This window comes from Hyaena hyaena, unplaced genomic scaffold (genome assembly GCF_003009895.1).
Source record: "Hyaena hyaena isolate Hyena2069 unplaced genomic scaffold, ASM300989v1 scaffold_1657, whole genome shotgun sequence".
In the NCBI taxonomy this organism is placed as follows: Eukaryota; Metazoa; Chordata; class Mammalia; order Carnivora; family Hyaenidae; genus Hyaena; species Hyaena hyaena.
The window spans coordinates 182747-207309 of NW_024082287.1; the positions used below are offsets into that span (position 1 = coordinate 182747).

At 35.4% G+C, this 24563-nt stretch overlaps 1 protein-coding gene across 1 annotated transcript; it reads left to right on the plus strand.

Annotated features, from left to right (window-relative positions):
• Positions 1–1066: 1066 nt before the first annotated feature.
• LOC120226328 (nucleophosmin-like) lies at positions 1067–2083 on the plus strand. Its single transcript, XM_039224521.1, is given in 2 exon segments — positions 1067–1427; positions 1429–2083. Coding segments are annotated over 2 exon segments (885 nt in total). The 5' UTR covers positions 1067–1145; the 3' UTR covers positions 2032–2083.
• The last annotated feature ends 22480 nt before the right edge of the window (positions 2084–24563 follow it).

Sequence of the window (24563 nt, forward strand, 5' to 3'; positions counted from 1 at the left end):
ATTTAAAGGTCAACATTTCAAAGAAATGTCTAAATTTCTATGCTCAATAGTGTTTGCATATGTTTTCTCATGCCCTTGAATTAGCCATGCATGCAGAAGACGCATGTGCAAACCATATGGCAAGAGATCTAAGTGTCACTTCTAAGAATCTCTTTCTGTAAGGATCTGGTTTGCACACAAGAACAATCACAGTTGAAGACTATGAAGACTTAGATTCCAAATGCCTGATCAAACTAAGTCATTGAATTTAGTTTTAGAATATAAGAGTAGACTCTGAGTGACTCTTTTATTAGAGCATCAGGCACAGAAGCGGGAGTGTTAACTCTTTTGGGAACTATGTATTAAATGATATCTAAATGTACTCTCCACCCACCAAATATCTTAGATAATGATAAAACTGCAACAGAAACACAGAGACAGGAAGTTAGTTGACTTGCTCTTTTCTTTTTGTCCTTCCTTCCTTCCTTCCTTATTTTTAATGGAACTAAATAAAGGATCTATGCCTTGAGGAAGGAGAGCAAGTATAGCTCAGGGATAATGTATTTGGTTTTCCTTACTAGTAATGGACTTTCTTGTTTGCCATTGGCCCTATCACTTCCTTTCCTATTAAACTCTCTCCAGGACACATTTTTAGGCTGTTAGTCTAGCTCTTTCTGGCATTTGAATTTTAACTCCTGTGGGTGACCAGGCTCAGAGTCCTCTACAACCCTTACCCCACTTTAGACCCCATGCATTCTGAAACTAAATTGGTTTGGCTTAAGTTTCTGCACCCAGAATAAGTTAATCATTCCTTTAGTAGTTGTCATCTCCTGGCCTTCTACAAACAATAGAATGTGGCATTATATATGTCCTAACTAACACACATAGTGGAATAAATGAAGTAACTTTTTCATTTTAATGTTGTGTCATGACACCGTAGTTTATCGATCTATTTTATTAATTTCATACAAAATACAATAATTGCTGATATTTATTAAATGTTTAGTCTAGTTAGCCATGTACTTGGTAGAAGAGAAAGAGCAAGCTTTAAATAGTGCAGTCAAACCTTTCCCTGGTGTGATTCCGTCCTGTGTGGCTGTTCTGTGGAACAGTAGTTGTTTCTCTCCGTCCGCCTTCTCTCCCACCTAAGTGCGTGCCACCACCTCATGGAAGATTCGATGGACATGGACATGAGCCCCCTGAGGCCCCAGAACTATCTTTTCGGTTGTGAACTAAAGGCTGACAAAGATTATCACTTTAAAGTGGATAATGATGAAAATGAGCACCAGTTATCTTTAAGAACGGTCAGTTTAGGGGCTGGTGCAAAGGATGAATTGCACATTGTTGAAGCAGAAGCAATGAATTATGAAGGCAGTCCAATTAAACTCACACTGGCAACTTTGAAAATGTCTGTACAGTCAACAGTTTCCCTTGGGGGCTTTGAAATAAACACCACCTGTGGTCTTACGGTTGAAATGTGGTTCAGGGCCTGTGCATATTAGTGGACAGCACTTAGTAGCTGTGGAGGAAGATGCAGAGTCAGAAGATGAAGAGGAAGAGGATGTGAAGCTCCTTAGTATATCTGGAAAGCGTTCTGCCCCTGGAAGTGGTAGCAAGGTTCCACAGAAAAAAGTAAAACTTGCTGCTGATGAAGATGATGATGAAGATGATGATGATGACGATGATGATGAAGATGATGATGATGATGATTTTGATGATGAGGAAGCTGAAGAAAAGGCTCCAGTGAAGAAATCTATACGAGATACTCCAGCCAAAAATGCACAAAAATCTAACCAGAATGGAAAAGACTCAAAACCATCAACACCAAGATCAAAAGGTCAAGAATCTTTCAAAAAACAGGAAAAGACTCCAAAAACACAGAAAGGACCTAGTTCTGTAGAAGACATTAAAGCAAAAATGCAAGCAAGTATAGAAAAAGGTGGTTCTCTCCCTAAAGTGGAAGCCAAGTTCATCAATTATGTGAAGAATTGCTTCTGGATGACTGACCAAGAGGCTATTCAAGATCTCTGGCAGTGGAGGAAGTCTCTTTAAGAAAATAGTTTAAACAGTTTGTTAACATTTTCCATCTTATTTCATTTCTGTAACAGTTGATATCTCACTGTCCTTTTTATAATGCAGAGTGAGAACTTTCCCTACCATGTCTGATAAATGTTGTCCAGGTTCCATTGCCAAGAATGTATTGTCCACAATGCCTGTTAAGTTTTTAAAGATGGAACTCCACCCTTTGCTTGGTTTTAAGTATGTATGGAACGTTATGATAGGACATAGTAGTAGTGGTGGTCAGACAAATGGAAATGGTAGGGAGACAAAAATATACATGTGAAATAAACTCAGTATTTTAATAAAGTAAAAAAAATAGTGCAGTCACAGGGGCACCTGGGTAGTTTAGTAGGTTAAACATCAGACTTCGGTTTGGGTCATGATCTCATGGTTCTTCAATTCAAGCCTCACTTCACACCCCGTGCTGGCAGCTCAGAGCCTGTAGCATGCTTGAGATTCTGTGTCTCCCTCACTCTCTGCCCCTCCCACGCTCTCTCTCTCTCTCTCTCAAAAATATATATAAAACATAAAAAAATTAAATGGTGCCGTCAATGAGGCCTCAACAAAAAGATAACATTATAACTGTTACTTGGATGATGTGAAGGACTTAATCATGTGGCTATTTGGGAAGGAATATTCTAGAAAGTAGCAGCTTGAGAGAAGGTCTTAAGGTGATAGCATCTCTGATGTAACCAGGGAACAACAAAAGTTCCTTGTGTTTCCAGCAGAGTGACTGATAGAGGACAGAGGAGAGGTACATTAAGTCAGAGTGGTGGAAGTGTGTATATTAAGTAGCAGATTGTGTAGACTCTTGAAGATCGTTGTTAAAATTCTAGTTTTTACTCTAATAAATAAAACTATCAAGTGTTGAGCACAGGATTGACATACTATTAATTATGCTATAAAAGGAGCAACTTAAGCTTCTTTTGAGAACAGACTATAGTGCTGCATTGGTACTGGCAGGAAGACCAGGTAGGAGATTTTTGAGGAATCCATCATCTCAGGTAAGAGATGATGTTGGCATACCATGGAGGTATTAATGAAAAAGTAATAATACTTAGGAGTCTGTTACATTTTGACCTGGGAGTTCTTTTATCCTCTTCTCCTTGCCTTCCTAGCTTAAGCAGGGCATTATTCAGGACATATCCAGACTTCTAATCTAAATCTCAAGCATCAAACAGGAATATGCATAGTTCAGTGATTTTAGACTTGATTTAAGCTGTGAAATTCTTAACAAATTTTCTTTATTTCTACATCATAACATGGAAAAAACCTGGAAGGTAAAAATCAATAGTCAAAATTACATGTCTCTTTTGGTGGTCCCAGAGCACTGAGGATAACTAACAAAATTCTGTTTCTTTAAATACCTTTTTAATATACTATATGTTTGTGAAAATATAATGTATTACCACCTAAATTATTCCTGGAATAAAAAAAATGATATGGAAGGGGCAATCAACTAGCTAGTATTCGTTGAATGTTCACTGTTTCTCAGCTTAAGTTATAAATGATAAGGGCTACAGAACAGTTCACACTCTAACCTGTGGCCAGGTAGTTCTTTTGCTGCCTTTACCTGAATTGACTCATGCCGCTGCACCCATGCAGCTAGAATCCTGGCTGGGCCCTGGTTTCAGCTAAGACAACTAAGATGGCTTGATTCTTTCCACATTTGGTGTTTGATGACTCTAGAAGGCTAGAGTGTGCTTCCTCACATAGTGGGAGCAATGTTTAAAGAGCTCAAGTCACAAAGGCAAGTGCTGCTCAATCCTCTGCTTGCATTATTTGTGCTGATGTCGCAATGGCGAAAGCAAATCCCATGAGTGAGGGGATCTCACAAGACTACTGTTAAAGAAATATATAATTCATTAGGTTCCATTTTAATAACAATCTACCATATTCTAACCTCCAGCTGTAGTGATTCATATCTTTCCCATACACAAAATATATTCGTCATCTTCTAAACACCCATGGATTTATCCAGCCATAACATCAGTTATGAAGCTCATGATCTTGTAAACAGAATCAAGTCTGGATATGGATGAGGCATTTGGGGTAGAACTCCTCTTGATCCAGATACTCATGACCTAAAAGAACAAGTTATTTGCCCTCCCATACTTAACATAGAACAATGAATCAGAAAGAGGAAACAGCAATAGACACTCCTATTCAAAAAGAAGAAGGAAGAGAACATAGCAGTTATTGGAGCATTGTGATAATAAAAGCCAGGCAGGCACTAATTATCATGGATCCCCATGCTGGGGGTGAGGAATGTTTCTTGCTTAGGGCACAGTTCTCCCTGGGAATCATCCTCTAAGCATTTTTCTCTGTTGCTCTTAGATCTTGTTTCTGAGAACTTGGTTCTGTATGAGGTATCTGACTTTTTTTTTTTTTTTTTTTAACTGGGAATAACCTCTATTTGTAGCTGAGTAGCTTTCTTAGCTTGCTCTTACTACATGGGGGAGTGATAGGCTCCTTTTCCTTTTAATCTGTCTCTATCACTTTTAGTCCAAACTGATACATTTCCTTAAAAATATGATGATCTTTCTATATGGTAGTTCATTCAATGCCCTTGAAGCCACATCTACAATTACTTTAAAGGTAGACCGCTTTTATTATTTTAGATCCTACAGTGACACTGCTTATACGATTCTTAGAAACTCTTTGTCTAGATGAGAATGTTTATTAGGTATCCCTTTAACTCTTTTTGAGGTCATAAAAAAGGGTGTTACAGCCACACTGCTGATTTGATAATTACCTTAAAGGAATATATTTTGAGAACCCTTTGCTGAAAAGCTGAATATGTGAAATAGTTGTATTTTCCAGCCAAGGAACTTCCTTACGTATTTTCTAAATTTACCTTGCAAGTTGAAATTCCTTTATAGTGCCCTTTTCTCCTCTCTTACTCTATCACATATAGCTAAAAGGACAATTGACACTTGTAATAGTCTAGAATTCTTAGCCAGATATACAAAGTATCATTGAGCATATTCTCTATTTTTCAAATACTGCAGAAAACAGTTTTATCATTGCTTCAGTGTTACAAGTCATCTTTCTAGCCTCTAACAGCAGATTTTTCACCAGTCTTCCAGCATCCACTGCTACTCCGTCCCAAAGCAGGTACCACAGCTTTTAGGTTTGTATTCATCAGCTGTCTAACTCTGGTACAAATTTCTAAATCAGTTCTCTGTTGCTTAAAGCAATAAAAAATTTATTTCTTAAAATTCCATGTGTTGGCCGAGTGATTTTTCTGTCGCTTTACCTTGTTTTCAGTCATGCAGATTCTTTCAGTTAGGATCTGTTGGGAGCTCAGCTCAGCTTGGCTGGGACAGTGGTGATGGCTGACTTCCTTTCAATGTGGTGTTTGATACTTTAGAAGTGTAGAATGGGCTTCTTCACCTGCCAGCAGTAGTATTTCATGAAGGCAAGCCCCTGTGTGTATGTGCTTTTCTCATTGGCCTAAGGAAGTCAATGATCAAGTCCATGTGGGAGGAACACACAAGATTTGGATACTGGAAATGTGATTCACTGGACTCCATTAGCATAACGTGGTGCTGTGTGATCTTTTTATTCCTTACTAATATAACAATGCTGGGCTATGTAATTATATAGAATCTAATAACAGGTGATAAAAAATTAAACTTTATTAAAATCCAGGCACTATATTTTGATATTACTTTTTCATATAAGGAAATAATTTCTGCTGTCAAACTCAACATCTTTCCTACCACAAAGATACTACTCCTTGTTTAACACAGATTACTTTCCATAGAGCACCTTAAAATGGAAAACAAATTTCAATTGACTTTGTAGATCATTGTTTCTAAATTTTGTCTTTGATTTTTTAAAAAATGTTTATCTTTGAGAGAGAGGGAGAGATAGTGTGAGCAGGAGAGGAGCAGAGAGAGGGAGACAGGATACGAAGCTGTCTCTTCACTGACAGTAGAAAGCTCAATATATGGGGCTTGAACTCAATAACCATGAAATCATGATCTGAGTAAAGTCACAAGCTCACCTGGCTGAGCCACTTAGGCACCACTAAATTTTCTCTTTTAATATGGGTACTTATTTCTGTTGAATTAAGAATGTCTAATAGCACTCAAGTGACCAGCACACTTTGACTTTGTGCCTTAGGTTAAATAAAAGGAATGGCAATTTTTATGATTTTTATTAATGTATTTAAATCTCATTTTTCTTCTTCTATAGAATGGGGATGATAATAGTATCTATATTATGAGATCACTGTAAAAATTAAAGTAATGCATGTGAGTGCTTGGTAGCACATCAGAGTAGGTGCTTATTAAACAAAAATTATGTTAAGGATTAGGACAAAGAGACCATCATACTAACTTGAGGGAACTAACTCTTAATCTACAGGATAGTTACAAGGGCTTTAGTTGGCTTTTTAGTAAAAGTAGAATTTAATCACCACTTTTAAATGAAATCTACAATATAGGGAAAGTGGAGAAGGTATAGTTAGGGGATACTACAAGAAAAATGTTGAGACAAAATTTCAATTTTTGTTTGAATTGAGATATATGGTCCCAAATTAGACAGTTTTCTGAATTTGGAAATCTTTTAATACATAGAAACTTTTTCTATAATGACACTAAATAGAAAATGTGTGTAAAGTAGATATCTGTGAATTTCCCTGAGCAATATTAACTCACATTGCTGTTGGTATTCGCATCTTTGTGCAGGTTTAGGTACTAATTCTATACTGATTCTATCTAATCTCTATTGGGACTGTCATTCAAAGGTGGTGTCATTTAAACTAGATCAACCTCTCCTCTCTTCATTTCTTCCCTACCCCTGACTCGCGATCCACCTGTCTCTTCTTCCACCTGCCTTTGGTCTATCTTTCTACCCTCCTATTCCTCTTTTCACTCATTACTTTCTAAAATTTGAATTTAAGTATAGTAAAAAAGAATAGACAGTGGACATTAGTTGGAGATTTCTTGCTTATTTTTGAACTTTATATCGTTTTTGCAAAGTTAGAATTTTGATTACCTCTAGGGAGAAATGATTGAATCTAATGAAGAAGAGACACATTCAAGGCTTCTAAGAGTAGTGTTAATGTTCTATATACCTAAGTGTCTATTACATGAGTATTTGCTTTGTAATAATTTTCTGATTGATACATTATGGTCTGACTACTTGGCATATATTTTGTATGTTCTACTTTTAACACATGAATGGAATTACTTTTGTTTTCCTGGACAGCAGCATATTGAAAGTCTGTTTGTGAGTTTCTGTTATGTAATTCTCCAGATCCTTTTTGGTTCTCATGCTTTCTAAGATCTGTTATTCTGATTTCCTTAGGTTGATACAATTACATCTTTTCAAATTAATTCATTTTATTTTGCCTAATATATTCTGAGTTAGTTTCTTTTACTTGCAGTTTAAGAACCCAAAGTGACCTAATGGACATAGAGAACTGAAATAATTTTTTAAAAACCACAAATATATGGATTTTAAGTTGCTTGCAGGAACTAATATAAAATTTAGGAGTTAGCTAAAAGTTAAAATTTCTTTAAAACATCTTTCCTGACTTCTCATACTCCAGGGTAGAATGAATTATTACCCTCAACTGTATCCCCTGAAATCATGATCTATTGCAGAACTGTGAGTTGCATAAAGATATAAATACTAAAGAACACAGGTAAAAATGCATGAACATTATGTTATATTTGTTTTCCTGTATTTTCTCCTCCCTTGGTTGTTAGCCAATTAAAGGCAAGGAGCTTCATCTCATACTTATTTTGCATAGATAGTACCTTTTTCAGTGTTGGGCACTATTAGCAGATCAATAAATATTTGTTGAATTGATTTCTTCCCCAGAATTCCTTGTGAGGGATCAATAGGGATACAGGGATGTTTGCTTTGTAAATCTTTGTAGAAATAATGCAGCTAAAATTTGGAGGGCTTGAATTCTTATGTTCTCACTTAACAGATTTATTTTCATTTCTAACATAGAATAAAAACATAGAGCCTAGCTGCAATAGGCTCATGTTGTAAAAACCTCCTTTACATATGTTTGGAGTCATTATGTCAATATTAAGCACCCAGAGGTGTATGGCAGAGTACTGGGATCTAGAAATCTTAAGTATTCTATTCCTATCCAAATAGAATTTTCATTACTTATGTCAATGTTTTTTTGTTAATATCCTAATCACAACTAACCTGCCACCATAAGAGTTTCTAAGGAAATCTGCTTTTCTGAAATTACTTAAGACCTTGTAAGGTTGTTGACAAACAAACTTTTCATTCCATTTATTACTTTAATCATCTTTGGTTGCTCAGTGACCTTTGATAAGTTTGAAAGCAGAAGGAAATACTTTAAAAGATCCCTTATGTTTTGCAGGTAGAAGTCAGTGTTTGATTATGTTTGCTTCATAGTTTAATTAGTGCAGCTAGAATATTAAGTTTATGAGGTTAAACCCATGGGTTTAATTGTCAAATATGCTGGACTAAGCTCCAAGTCCAGAAAAATCGGTACTTTAAGATGACTAACAAAGCCACTAGACAGAGAAAGAAAACACTTAAGTTTGAATTTTAATGCTTTCACTAAATTAATAGTAAATTTTAGCCAAGTTAATTTATCTTCTTAGGTTAAAGAGTGAAAAAAATAGTATTAAATGTACCTGAATCAATTCTTAGAGATGTTGGAAGGATCTAATGTAATAATATATGCGAAATTAATTTTAAAACTACAAAACATAATGAACATATTTAATATGACATTTTATGAACTTATTGTCATAATTGGTACATAAATGGACGATTTGCATAGATCATAAAATCTGTCACTTTTATTATAAAAGCAGTTAGTCACAAAATCTCTGCCTGTTATCATCTATCTGTCATGTATCCTTTATTATTGAATGATAATGCATTCCTAATATTTTAGTATGAAATTTATTGAGAAATTCCAGAATTTTGGATAAGCAGTATTTCTATATATGCTTTTCTGTGTATTTTATCTTATTATTTATAATCATGTATGACATAGTTATCAAAGAAGCTCAGAGGCTATTCTTGATGCTAAGCTTTGGGAAATAGATGACAAATGGGTTTTCTGTCTTACAGTTTTGTGGGCTTTGAGGAAAACATATAATGCCAGTTTCTTGATTACCACCACATTTTATTGCATTCTTTAGAGAAATTTCCATGCAATAGAAAAGGAGAAATGTGCCAAGAATATTATGACAATACAGCCTTCCAGTCATTTGTACACAGCAACAATTAACCCTTTTTGAAAGTCAAATACCACTCAGGTAAAGAAATAGAATTTGCTGCCCTAGAAACTCCTTCAGATAACAGTGCCCTCCTTCCTGCCTTAAGTAATCACAATTCTGGCATTTAAAGTAATCTTTAATTGTGATTGTCTTTTTATAGTTTTATCACTCAAATATGCCACCAGATACCATCACTTGGTTTTGCGCATGATTATAATACCATGGAGATCATTTGGAATTGGGTGGTTCATCCACACCTTCTTGTATTTGGAAGGTTTGTGGAGAACTGGTTACTTAATGTGTTGTAAATGGTTTCTATTGTTTTTTTGGTTTTGTAACTTAGTTTTTGGTCAGTTTTTATGTAGAGATTCAAAAGATTTAAAGACTTGCTGCTGCAGTCACTGCCATCATTCCAGATAGCTCTTGTCATTTTGTCATGTTTCCTGAAAGTGCTCTTTTCTTTTCTGCTTAAAATGAAATATTACAGATGTAACCAGTCTCACCTTCATCCAGTATTAAGTATGTGTATAGGTCTGTTTAAAGCTTTGTATTAGGTTTCATTGATTTATCCATCTGTTCTTACACCTGTGCCATATTTTTTATGCTATTGTTTCAAAGTTTGTGTAGTATCTGGTTCATTTTTATTATGCACTTTTTTCTAGAATGTATACTTAGTTATTCACAGATTTTTATTTTTTCTTAGAAATTTTAGACCACATCTATTCTCTTAAAAGCCAGTTTAGATTATTATGGAAGTAAATTCATTGATGAATTGGGGGAAAATTCTGTTTTCAATATTAAGTATTCCTATCCAATGTCAGAATCTCTCCACTGATCTTCCTTGGTATCATTTAGAATGTCAATATTTTTGATGAGCTGATTGCTATATACTTTTAGCTTTTTTAATATTGTAACTCTCAGTTTTTGTTACTACAAACAAAGCACAATTTGTGTTTTTTGTTATATTGTATAGGTATTTTTGATGGCGAGATATTCAATTATTTTTAACATTTATCTTGATTTCAACAAGTATGCTAAAATTGATGTGCCCAAAGGCAAGGGAAATAAAAGCAAACATGAATTACTGGGATCTCATCAAGGTAACAGTTTCTGCACTGCAAAGGGAACAATCAATAAAGCTAAAGGGCAACCAGTGGCCTGGGTGTCTCAGTGGGTTAAGCGTCAGTCTTTGGTTCAGGTCATGATCTCACGGTTCTTGAATTCAAGCCCCGCATCGGGCCCTCTGCTGACAGCTCAGAGCCTGAGGCCTGCTTCACATTCTTTGTCTCCCTCTCTCTCTGCCCCTCCTCCACTCATGCACTCTTTCTTTCTGTCTCAAAAATAATAAAACATAAAACATTTTTCAAAAAAGGCAACCAACAGAATGAGAGAAGATATTTGCAAATGACGTATCAGATAAAGGGTAGTTATCCAAATTCTATAAAGAACAAATAATCCAGTGAAGTAATGGGCAGAAGACATGAATAGATGCTTTTCCAAAGAAAAAATGCAGATGACCAGCAGACACATGAAAAGATGCTCAACATTGCTTATCATCAGGAAAATAGAAATCAAAACCACAGTGAGATACCACCTTATACCAGAGTGGCTAAAATGAACAACTCAGGAAACAACAGCTAGAGATACTATATCCAAATTCTATTACTAGAGAAGTAACAGATATTATTAATGTTATTATGGGTTTTTTTCACCAACATGAATCTGAATATTAGCACATCCAGCAACTACAAATATAGGCAAAACCAAACAAAACCCCAATAACAACATTAATAGTATCTGTTACTTCTCTAGCAATAGAATTTGGATATAGTTCTATATCACTTAAGTTGTAGCTATCTCAAAATAATATTGAGGCTCATTGCCTTTTTGAAATTATTATAAATATCAGGATCACTTCTAGATCTTCTTGATTTATCACGTTCATAAAGAAACAAGGTATGCATCTATTACTATTTAATAATTGTTTCAGTATAGTTTTTTCTTTGTATAATTTTGCATATAGATGGTCATAGTTTTGCATAGTTTTATGGAAATTAACATAAAGTCTGTATTGTGCAAATACCTGCTTATATTTATTTTATGCATATAACACCTCTCTTTTGAGATGAAGTTCATACAGTTCACCTTCAAAACAGGTTGAAATGATCTACAGTAGGTCAGATTAATTACCAGCTTTGCTTGTGGTTAGTGGGTGTAGAATTTACCAGTAACATGATCAAGAACTAGGCTTTGAGAATTTTTTTTTTAATTTTTTTTTATTTATTTCTAGGAGAGAGAGAGACAGCGTGAGGGGAGGGTCAGAGAGAGAGGGAGTCACAGACTGAAACAGGCTCCAGGCTCTGAGCTGGCAGTCAGCACAGAGCCCGACGCGGGGCTCGAACCCACGAACTGCGAGATCATGACCTAAGCGAAAGTCAGATGCTTAACCGACTAAGCCACCTAGGCGCCCCGGTTTTGAGAATTTTGAATTAATATTTCATTATGTTTAAAAATTCTGTTTTTATTGAACAAATTTTATATTGTATTTTGCTGAAATGAATCCATTTAATCTACATTTTCTAATTTATTAGTAAAAAGATATTCAGAATTTTACTTTACTACATTTTACACGTCTGTTTTATGGTTATTTATACATTTATCTGATTTTATTTCATTTTTACTTTTTTGGTTTTGTTAGATATCCAACTTAATAATGTTTTAAGAGATCGTACTTTTGTTATTTTTCTATAATTTTACCTGCCTTTATTTATGACCCTCTCTTATTTGTGTTTTTTTTTTTTTCAAATTTTTTGATTTGGATGATTATTTTTCATTTTCTTTTTTTTTTTAAATTTTTTAAATGTTTTTTATTTATTTCTAGGAGAGAGAGAGAGAGAGAGAGACAGCGTGAGCAGGGGAGGGTCAGAGAGAGAGGGAGTCACAGACTCTGAAACAGGCTCCAGGCTCTGAGCTGGCAGTCAGCACAGAGCCCGACGCGGGGCTCGAACCCACGAACCGCGAGATCATGACCTAAGCGAAAGTCAGATGCTTAACCGACTAAGCCACCCAGGCGCCCCTATTTTTCATTTTCGACTCTCTTTTATCTAAATGTGTTCTGCCTCAGTTTTAATTCCCCTGTAATGCTGAATTAAGTAATTTACTTAATTAGACAATTCATTTCCCTGTGAATGCTGCCAAGCATAGTCCCACTGCTTGGATTTGATTTTGGTAATTATTTAAAATAATTTCTTGCTTGAATCTGGCCAGATATCAATATTTTTTTTTTTTTAGTAAACCTTTAAAAGTACTTTTTTTTTGAAATTCAGGAATTATGAGTCATGCAAATAAAGACAAACAGAATAATAAAGGCTTAATAGATTTTTACCAAAATATGTTGAGAAGAGGTCTCTGGCTACACATCCCCATGTGGCTAACCCATCTAGGTCTAATGTCTGAGTTCAGAGAGTTACATCATTGACAGGAAGAAATAGGAAATAAATTCGAGCAACATCTGTTTTCCTCCTTAGACAAATTTGTCTATTTGGAGCTCATCTTTTACATCTGCTTTCCCTTTTGTTTTATAAACTTTAAAATTTCCTGGTTCTCATCATTTCTTTAGCCTCAGCAGTATTGAACAGTGTTACCCAGAACTCCCTGGATTCCCTCGTCAGTTTATTTGACCATGAGTACCAAAATCTAGCAATCCTTTGTGACTTGTGCACAAACAATATTAGGTTCATCCTAAAGCCGGCACATGATCAGAATAGTAAAGAACATGCTTTTGTTCAATCAGAGTTTATTCTGCTTTTCACAATGCCAAAACAACTTATTTCAATTCTCAGTAATATTCAAGAAATAATATTTTACTATTATTTTAATTTACTCTTTTAGGTGTATTTCTTCATTAACTCAAATATGTTTTTTGTAGTTTGTAAATGTCAGTATTTTTTTGTATGTATCATCAAGAGTAGATGATAAAATTTGGGGCTTGAGAGATGGAGTTGAGGATATTGGTGAGGACATTGCCATTGGCTAGCATGCTCTGCTGTCTGCTCTTTTTTCTACCCCATTTTTAAAGAGCTACTTGAGCATGCTATTTCTCTTCTCCCTGCCTTGTTTTCTCTCTGTTTCTTTAGACTAAAGATTATATAGCTTTTCTTAGTGCTTAATGGTGTTTCTTCATTTTCCCCAAATCATTTTTACCTAGATCATAATCTCTTTGAAATCCTTAACATGGCCAGGATGGTGCTAGCAAATAGTGGGTGATTATAAATCCTCATGGAGGAGTGATGATGAATGCATGTAAAATAGCCTTATTTGGCAAGACAGGCATATCAGAATTTTAGTTAAATAAGATAGTTGCCGATTTAATTTAGTTATATCTAGTAATTTCAGCCATTGTAGCTTTAGAAGCTGATAATATAAGAATGCTGGAGATTAGATGAATAGCTGGCTGGCTTCTTAGAGGACACTGGCAGTACTCTGTGGCCCTTACACACAGATCTAGAAAAGCCACAGGATAAACATGAATGGCATAAATGTCATTTAACTATTGTTTTAATAAAAATCCTTTTGAGTTTCAGTTAATTATGACATCATTTTGGGGCACTAGTTCCATGATTTTGCCTTGTAATATTCAAAATGTCACTTTCTTCAGTTGATGGACATTTAGGCTCTTGCCATAATTTGGCTATTTGTTGAAAGCACTGCTATAAACATTGGAATACATGTGCCTCTATGCATCAGCACTTGATGAATGGATAAAGAAGATGTGGTTTATATATACAGTAGAATACTACTTGGCAATGAGAAAGAATGAAATCTTGCAATTATAGCAACGTGGATAGAATTGGAGGGTATTATGTTAAGTGAAATAAGTCAGTCAGAGAAAGACAGACACCATATGTTTTCACACACACATATATAACACATTTTATATATATATAACTAGAAAACCAAAAATACAAGTATGTGGTAGGAGATCACTGATGCTAAAAGAAGGGGTATGTGCCTTATTATCACTAGTACTAGCCCCGAAATTAGTGCTTGCCCTAGGGAAGGATCTTGTGTTTAACAGGTTCAATAGTCAAAGAACTAAATGAGCTTTTGTCTTAAATTAGTGGAAGGCATCAACAGTAAAATCCAAGTTGAGAAGCTAATTTCAAACTGGGTGGTAGAAGCTAGAGTACCCGAAGCTAGAGTAGGGAGCAAGATCCTACTTGTGGTTGGAAGTGAATTTCTTAATACAGGCAGGAGATGTGAGTATGAGGAGTCCTAGAAAAAGGCTTATGGATAAGGAATTCTCAGACCCCAGGGTAAATAGATCAAGGTCCAAGGAATGACTATAATGGCATTTCTAATTCCTTAAAAGCTTTCACTTTGACAGTCTAAGAGAGTCAAAATTAAGACCTTTACAATCTCCTTTCTGTTTATTCTAACCATGAATATTGTTCTATACATTCAATGTACATATACACCAGTGCCAACACACTTAATTTTCTTTGGAAAACTAAAGAGACATGGTGACAACACAGAAGTGAGTCCTGCTCAATCCTCCATCCTTTCATAGAGAGACTGCATCATTCGTTTTAGAGGACTTGGGATTTCTTTTGGTGACTAAGAAGTCACCTCTGACAATGAGAAGAAAAAAGCTGATGTGGCTGAAGAGTGATCTTTTCCTTCAACCATTTCCTTAGTACTTTTATAGAAATGTGGCCAGTCTGTGAAAAGGGAGAGGGTAGTTATTGAGGCAATACTTTCAGAAAATTAATAAATAATTAAATCACTTAATGAATAACTCAGAAGCATTCATTGAAAATTATCTTAACATTAGAAACTGAAATAATAGGGAGACCTCCAAAAGTATTACAATGGGTACAATTTTAATATGAAAACATAATCTTTAAAACATAGATGGTTAAGTATTGGCATAACATTTTTTTTCTCCGTGGGTATCTTTTAAAATATTATATATCTTACCTGTGTGGCATGGTTTATGATTGAATATAAAATATGGAAATAAAATCAAGAAGAGGACTTTTATGATTTTATCCTGCTGTGTGATCAGATTTTTCTTTTAGGAAGAATGATAATGGAGTCAGGACAATGATAGCCTGGTAGCAATTTACTTATGGCACTATTTAAGTTATATATGGCACTGTATAAATTATATATGGCACAATATAAATTTAAGTTGTATATCTAAGGCACTAGCAGTGGGAATGGAGAAAATTGATAATAGTGCAAAAACGTGACATGATTTAGTAACAAATTGGCATTATAAGAAGCTGAGATGTTCCTCAAGTTTCTGGCTTGGGTGGCTATAGGGGTAATAGTTCCATTCCATTCACTGATTTTTTAAAACAGTAAATTTAAGGAGAAGACAAACTCTATTTAAGACATAAAAAGACTAATATGCCTAATGAAGCATTCAAAGGGAAATGTCCAGTAGGTTATTGGTTATGAGTCCAATTGCCTGCATACCACAGAACTTCTTAGAACTCCTTTTTATTTGCTGCCATGACAGGGCAGCTCCTTTGGTCAGGGATCGTCATGAAGAAATAAACTCCATGGCTTTGAATCCACTGGCTTTCCACTGGGAAAGGCAGTGGTGGAGTGACTATCTGAAGCCAGGCAGGGCAGCCTGCACCTATCTTCATTTGCTCCTCCGCCATGGGCTTTCAGACTGCTTGATGCTTCTCTGCCCGCTCCACTAGTACTGATGGTATCCATGAGTGTTAGAGGCCATGACTGTCTTAAGGGATTTTGAGGGGAGAGCAAGAATAGAATGTACATACTTCACCTCAGCCATTTCTTTCTCAACAGTGTAGGGTCACTTTGCCACAGGCTTTATCATTGTTGTCACAACTCCAGAAATGCTACACCCCCCGATACCCAACATACACTAGTTGGGGACAGTTTTTGTTCCATCCTTTCCATGTATCTTACTTGCATAGTTTGTCCCAGGCTGATTTTAGAGAAATGAGCTAAAAACCCATGCTAGTTGACCATCTTGTCAGGATTTCAGTGCATTATGAATAAGTAATATCCACCTCATTTGTAATTCTTCTGAAATAACAACCTCTGTGGTCTTTTCAGAAGTTCACACTTCTCATTATCTTTAATTGTATGCAGTATTTACCCCTCATTGACAGATTTCCAGCTCTAGTTCTGTAGTGTCTGAGCATTCAGAAAAAATGTGTGTGTGTGTGTGTGTATAAAAAACTAGGAATGTTTAATGCCAGCACCCTTGTTATCATTTGTTGAAAATCAATGACATTTAAATAAAAAGTACCATATGGACCCAAATATTTCCATTTAAATGAAGAGAAAGGTCAACTTCTTTCCCTAGTGATCCTTAGAAAATCGGCATTTAAAGTGACATTGTGGGTACATGTTTTTTAAGAAATAGCTTTCAAACAATATCCTTTCATTAAGTCTATTTTGATTTCAGATAGTTTTCACATAGTACATTGGTGTGTGTAGTGAAAAGGAGGTTTCTGGAAGTATGGTTTCCATCTATTTTTGCACATATAACATCAATGAGAAAAATAATATATAGACTATTACAAATGTATTTCTCCATTTTTTACTGTTATGTCACACACACACAAATCTTTATCTCCCCACCCCCAACTCATTACTTTTCATTCAAAAACTTACCCTTTGGTCAACCTCAACACTGCAGAAATGTGAAGGCAGAAATGTGAAGAAATGACAGGCTTCTATTTCTAAAGTATTACGGACACTCCTTTAAAACTTGAAATCTGTTAAGTTTCTGCTCCTTTTCCCAAATTAGCAAGGTCAGGTGTATTCTATTCATCTATTGCTGCATAATAAGTCACCCCTCAATTTTTTTTAATGTGGCTTAAAACAACAACTTTTTATTATATTTCACAAGTGTATGTATCAGCTGGATACCTCTGCTCATCTGGCCACGATTCATCTTGCCTGGGCTTCTTTATGGATCTGTACTCACGTGGCAGTTTGACCAGGCCAACAGGGGTGTCTAGCCTATGTGCCATCATCATCAAGCAGGATATCCTAGACTTGTTTGCCTGGCAACAGCAAATTTCAAAGAAAGAACTCGGGAAGAGTACATGCTTCTCGGGGCCAAGGCTCAAAATTGATACATTTCCATTGTTGGTTAAAGCAAATCAGAAGGCCAGCCAAATACAAAGGGAAGTGAAATAGCCTCTCTCTTGATGGGCTGAGTCTCAGTTACATTGAAAAGGAACCTAGTTACCAGGAGGGGAATACTTGCACCAGTTTTGCAAACCAGACCAGACTTGTATGTTATAAACAAGAAGAGAACTGGTGGATTGTATGCTCCACTTTCTGATTTTTCTTCTGTTTCTGTCCTCCAGGACTTAGCCTTATGAGCCAGTGAATTAACTGATAATAAGAGAGGTTGCCTTCTAATATAAACATCAGTTATAGTATACAATTTTAAGGTAGAATCTAGCCCTAATTTTTTTTTTCATTCTCCTAAGACATCTCTCTCTCCCTCTCCCTCTATCTCCCTCTATCTCTCTCTGGTTTACATATAGTGCTAATATACTTGTATAGAAATACATTTTAAAATGTTTTTATAGTAAACATCTGTGCTGATTGGGTTGGTGTCCATTCTGATTGTTCAGTACTATGTCAGATATAAGGTTAAAGATTTTGAATGTCATTCCTGATTGAATGTTTATACTTCATTGTTAATTAATTTATTAAACATCTTACTAAGAAATCTGGAATTCAGCTCCAGACTGAAGGCTCATTCCCCAGGTAAAGATAATTAGGAACCTCGTTTCTGCTAATGAGTATACACTGTTACTCCTATTCCAGCAAAAGTAAGAATTGAATATATGTGCTGAATGTAGAATTCTGGAAATTACATCCAAGCCTCTCTGCATCTAGAATTATTTTACCAGGAGCAAAGCTGTTTGACTCATAGTACTGTACATGCCAGACAATTTATATGCATGCATCAAGGCTTGGCACCAAGTAAATAAAAGCTCTTTCACCTATCCTCTGAATTCAATTTAGCAGCAGCAAAATGTTCAGCCACCTATATTCATCATTTTTAATGGTGTTCCTTGAAAAGTGCCTCATGGTAATTCTCTTAATGTCTCTTTCTCACAACTGATTGGAAAGCCATTATTTTATTTTAATTAGGACTTTGGGACTTGCACATCATCAGAGGAAATCATTCTTACCTAGTAGAGATACAGAAGATTTTTCAATTAAAATAATCTCCAGTTGAGTACCAAAAAACATAACCATGCTTATTTAACAAATAGAAGTTTAAAGTGAAACTACAGTTTGCTCTATTCTGGTAAATGTTAACTTGAATAACTTGTTATGGTTTTCTGTGAAAGCTCTTCCTTGGGGAATTTAAATGAAGGAAAAAAATTGTGTTTTTGTTGATACTACCTTGAAATGGTTGACCTGACTATGGCTAATGAAACCTATTTGAATTTCAAGGGCATACTCTTACTTTTATAAGTCCTAAGGCTGGTTCTATGTGAACTAGTCAAATAGGAGGAGTTTAGATGTGTTATCCAGAGACATTTTTTTGTCTAACCTTAATCTTTTCTTCTCTTTTCCAACTTCCTCTGAAGGTATTGTGGCCACATGGTTTTTCTCTGTCTTTCTCCTGTCTGCACCTGCTCTGAGAAAATCACTGACAAGAAGATGTGATTAATATGCATTAGAACTGTTTCTTCCAATGGTAGATATGTTTTAGTCTGTATTCTGGATCATAATCTAATATTAGAAGTCCCTAACTGATGGCCTCCTGCCATCATCTGGCCTCCAGATGTGTTTTTAAAACATTTTGAACTAGTTGCTGAAATTTAGAAATAAGGAGATTTCACAAGAACCTCCAGATTTCTGGTAGCTCTTGAGATATTTGAAGCAATCCTAGGCCCACCTTCCTGGATAGCAACAAAAGGATGAGGTTAGAGTTGTCAGATAAAATGCAGGTTTACCCAATTAAATTAGAATTTTCAGTAAACAATAAATAATGTTTTAATATGTGTGTGTCTCATGCAATATTGAACAATCTCGTACTTATATGAGATAAATATCTGAAATTCAAATTTAACTGGGCATCCTGTTTTTGTTCGCTAAATGTGACAAGCCTGTATGAGGATGAGCAGTGATTTTTCACCTTAGAGGGGGATATTTTGCTGTAGACTCACTGCAGACCCACTAAGCCCCCTTCTCACTTTCATGTGGACCATATCATTTATAAGCCTTTGAGATTTCCATTACTAACCTAATCTAAAGGACTTAGTCTGTAATGGTATTTCAGTCTTCAGGGCTACAAACTGTGATTATTTTAGCCAAAATCATCCCACAACAATATCTGTCAGATGTGAGGATCCCTGGGCCTTGGGCTTTGACCTATCCTTTCAAATGTCTCAGTACTTGCCACTAGACTGGGACCACAGCCTCTATCTATTCTGACCCTCTTCTAGCATTTTCCTATGATTATCCTGCCAGGATAAAACGATAGTGAGAGTTCCTGGTTTTATACCAGTGAGAAGCCTTTAAATCTTGAAGGCTTTCTTTTAAACTAGTAATTATGCCTCTGCGAATAGAATATAAAGCTTGCATCTAGGAGGGAAAATGTCAGGAGAAAAGTTATTAATATTCATAATTGCTAAAATTGGGAGCCAATCATAATGTGTAACAATTGGAGAAACAGTAAAATAAACTGCAGTACATATCTCCAGTGGGCTAACTTAGCATATTAGTATTGTTTGGGAAGTGTTTAGAGTCTTAAGGAAAATGCCAGGGTTAAGTCAAAAGTTATTCCAATAGGAAATACTATATAGAATGTTACCATGATATGTAAAGAACCATATACGCAGAATAAGGAATAAATGCATAGAAATAAATCAAAATGATATTTCTGGTTGTCTGTGGTTGCTGGAATTAGAGAGAATGTTTTCCTCTATTTTTTCTGTACTTTATTTTCTAATTTTTCTATAATGAGTATGATATTTCTGCAACCAGAGTTTGGATTTCTAGGAATTGTTTGACTTTTTTTATATCTATAGTTAGGTCCTAAAATTGGATCTTTCTGTCTCAGTTTTGTTTGAGGTTTGATGACATAGATATCAGAAGCCACAGTGAATTATAAGGTGGACTACCATAAAGGTTTTGCAGAAAAGTAGGTGGCTGACAATTTGTTAGGTAATTCTTAAATCTCTTACATACATTGTGGGTATATAGAGTTGAGAAAAGAGTTTAGGAAAATTTGTGGAGAGGGTATTTTGAAAAAAATCCCTTTTACCACTCTTGGAATATCTTATCTTTTATCCCATTTTTATGGAATATATTGGCTGTGGGTAAAAGGCAATACCCAAATAATTTGCTGATTGTTAGAGGCATAATGTAAGCTGACTTTAGTTCAGGCAGAACAAATTTATCACCCGTCCCTTCCTTAAAATGCAGGCATATGGAGGCCCAGTAATAATGAGGTCTTGATGCCAGCTTATTTCAGAGAGAACTAACGGGTCTGTGGACTAATCTCCAGGTCATTTCCTTGAACTCTGAGTGCAAAATTGGAATCGTTGTAGTTTGCAGCCAGCATAACATTCATATTTGTTCTATGACTGTGAAAAATAGTTATCATGGTAGGAAAGTAAAGGTAGAAGCACTGGAAAGTAATTCTACCCTGTAGAATATGTCGGTCTGTAAAATGTGTTCTTTCCCAATCGTATCAGGAAAAATAATCAAAAGCAGTTTACATTTTTTTTAAAGCAGTTTACATTTATCTGGAATAGACAGCTGCATTAATTCATGATCTTGCTCCAGGGCTGTTAACTATACTGCTCTGCCACATTGTAGTCCAGGAGGATGATGATCTGAGATTTCTATAGATGTATTTCTACAGACACTCTATTTATGACATGATGTTAATCAGCCTTCATAATAGTTCTTAATTTTTCTCTTATCCAACCCTATTACCACTCTCCTCATTCACTCCTTTGTTATAGATATTATGATATTCTCTTAGCTGATCCCTCAAACACTAGTCTTTGCCCTACTCCAGTGGTTTTTCAACAATGTCCCCCGGGGGGACATTTGGACATATTTGGAGACATTTTTAACTATTAGTATCCAATCGATTTCATGGTATCCTTTTACTACATGAACTCATCCCATCCAATTTTTCTTTCTACATACTAGTTTTCCATCAACATGTACAGTATAGGATGCATTTTGATAATATCTTGCTGGAACTCATTTGCCCAAAATCCTGAGATATATTCCTATTGGCACAATATATTTGCAAAGGAGATGTGCAGAGAACAAAGCAAGCCCTTGCACAGTCTTGGATGCCAACTGGGCCTTTGCCTTCCAAGTTCTTACTTGGATTAAATCATGTGTAACATTGCCCAGCCTTGTTCTTCAATCATATCCCTGTGTCCTGGAGCATGAAGTGCCTATGTTAGGTGCCTTAGATAGGGATTGAGGTGCTCTAGGTCCCTGCTTTACTCCTTCACTTTTACATTATTTCTGCCAATTTCTCTCTTGATAATAGAGACATGACATATTTATTTTTTTTTGAGACATGGCATATTTAATGTAAAAAGTGATGATAGAACAAATGATGACCAGAGTTATTTTACGAAGATTTTTATTTATTCACTCATTTATTTATCTTTCAAGTTGGTATGTTCATTGCCTGCCATTGTTTAAGAATTGCAAAATGGTACATTAATACCCTCTCCTAACTGTCCCATTAATCCAAAGTGCCATGCAAGCATTGTGAAAGTTTTAAATTGCTTCTAGTTTTAATTTTTAGTTTGACTTGGGAAAAACTAAGAAGAAAATGGAAGTTGATAGGCTCTTAAATTAATATGTCCCCTGTGGGTATGCAATAAAGTCAGATGCACAAAAACAATGATAGAAATGATGAAGATTTTATTCTATGATTTTGGTAGTGCTATAATTGATATAATTAGAGTTGCACTTTACTCTTTTCTCAGAATTTTACTTTTCTTAAAAGTTGACCTAAACTCATGCTGGTGAGTGATACCATATGGGGTGAGTTTATTCACATTTTATTTCAACCATGAAACAGCTTCAGCCAGCTGTGCATTGTGTACCTTTTAAATTTACGTCCTCTGCTCTTCAGCCAGTGAGAATGACATTGTTCAATGAAATATGAGTTAACATACATTCCAGGTCCAGATTTTGCCTCTATTTAAAGGTTCATTATAGACCATGACTTTGAGGAACTGGACCAAGGTTTTTAAAAAATGAAAATTACAATAAACAAGAGTACTGATACATATTTTTTTCAATGAACAGAAAGAACCTTTGTTCTGCTCTCAGTAAGTTAAAACAAGAGCCACAAATGACAGGACAAAATTTAATTGCATTGCCGTTTGATACAAATGTTCAATTTCCTATTGAGAAGATTCCACCCTATACAATATGGAAGATAAATTGGATTAAGAGAGACAACATAATTGCCAAAAATTAAAAGACAAGTTTTATTTCCATTATCAAAGATAAATATTTCTGGAAATTTGGATCAAACATTTGGGCCTTCTTAGTTCAAAGCTGAATTGAAATGATACTGCTTTGCCTTTGGAAGTAGCAAAATTAAACTCTTAATTTGGATCACATCATCCACTCATGCAAGTACATTCATATCATACCGGTTTGTCATTTCTCCTTAAGACAATAGCAGAGACAATATACATATTTAGGTATCTCTGAGAAATCCAACAAATTCCATAGTAATAGAATACTTAATACTTGTCAGTTTCTAGTTTTGAAACTGGAACTAATCTGAAAACAGGTTAAGAGGTTTAAGTCTATACCCATAGTGAAGAATTTTTATCTAGCTCAGATCTGTTCAATTGCCTTCTTTTATTGTTTATCTGAAATTTTTAATAGTAAAATATACATAACATGAATATACTCTTTTAACCATTTTTAAGAGTACAGTTATTTACCATTATATATATTTACACTGTTCTCCAACCATCATCACCATTCTTCTCCAGAACTTTTCAAGATAGGAGGTACCTCTCCTACCTTGTCTTTCTTATCTTGATCATTCATTCATTCATTTAAAAAAATTTAACGGTAATTGTTTTTGAGAGAGAGAAAGAGAGGCCGAGCACAGGGGAAGGGCAGAGAGAGTAAGGGAGACAGAGTCTGGAGACAGCTCCAGGCTCTGAGTTGCCAGTGCAGAGCCTGAAGTGGGGCTTGAACTCAAGGACTGTGAGATCCCTAAGCCAAATTTGGAAGCTCAACTGACTGAGCCACCTAGGTGTCCTCATTCATTCATTTTTGATGTTATATTGAATCAAAATAGAGTCCCTGGGCTCGTAGAACTTTATTTTTCCAGAATTGATTCAGAACAATTAATAATTATGCTAATAATGGTTAGCTGCTTACTTGTAGACAGTGTAAGATCCTAGATATGCAAGTTTGGTAGATAGATATTAATCACAGTAACCATTGTGAACTTTAGACTGGGATAAGTACTGTGAAGGAAGAAGAGGTACATACCCTGAGGCCATGAGACTATAAAATAAGGGTATTTTATTTAGCATGGAGATAGGCCTAGCCTCACTGTTAAAGTAACTTTTGACCTGAGAGCTAAAGTAGAAGCATATGAGGCAGGAGACTATGAGTAGAAAGATCCTTAAAAAGGAGTTGCATGTGCTAAGGTACAAAGGAAGGAGATCAGAACATTCTAAGGACCTGAGAAATTCACTGTGGCTAAGGCCAGAGAGGTAGCTTTCTGTGTGATGAGCATTTGGGGGTCAGACGGGTCAGACCACAGTTTGTCATGAGATTTCATGTTAAAGAGTTAGTCCTTTAAGGCAAAGGGAAGCCATTGAAGTGTTTTAAGCAAGAGTAATAAAATCAGATTTGCATTTCAAAAAAGGACATAGGTTGCTTGTATAAAACAGATTACACAGAAGGTAGTCCAGGTGGGTGTTGGAAGACCAGTTAGCAGCCTTTTGAAGAAACTCAAGTGAGTGTAAACGCGGCTTGGATTCTGGTAATTTCAGAGAAATTGGAGAAAAGTAGAAAGTAAATTAATTACTTGGAAGTAATGATATGTCCACTGAATATGTTATTGTTTATACTGTCCATTTGAGGTCTTTCAGGGACAGAAAATATGGCTTCCTAACTTTATAATCAAAATACTTACATGTAGGAGTTTTATAGATGTCTCTGATCATGGGCTTGTAAAGATGTTGAAAAAGTGTTCGACTTTGTTGCCTTTCATTAGGTTTGGAGAATCTAGTTTCT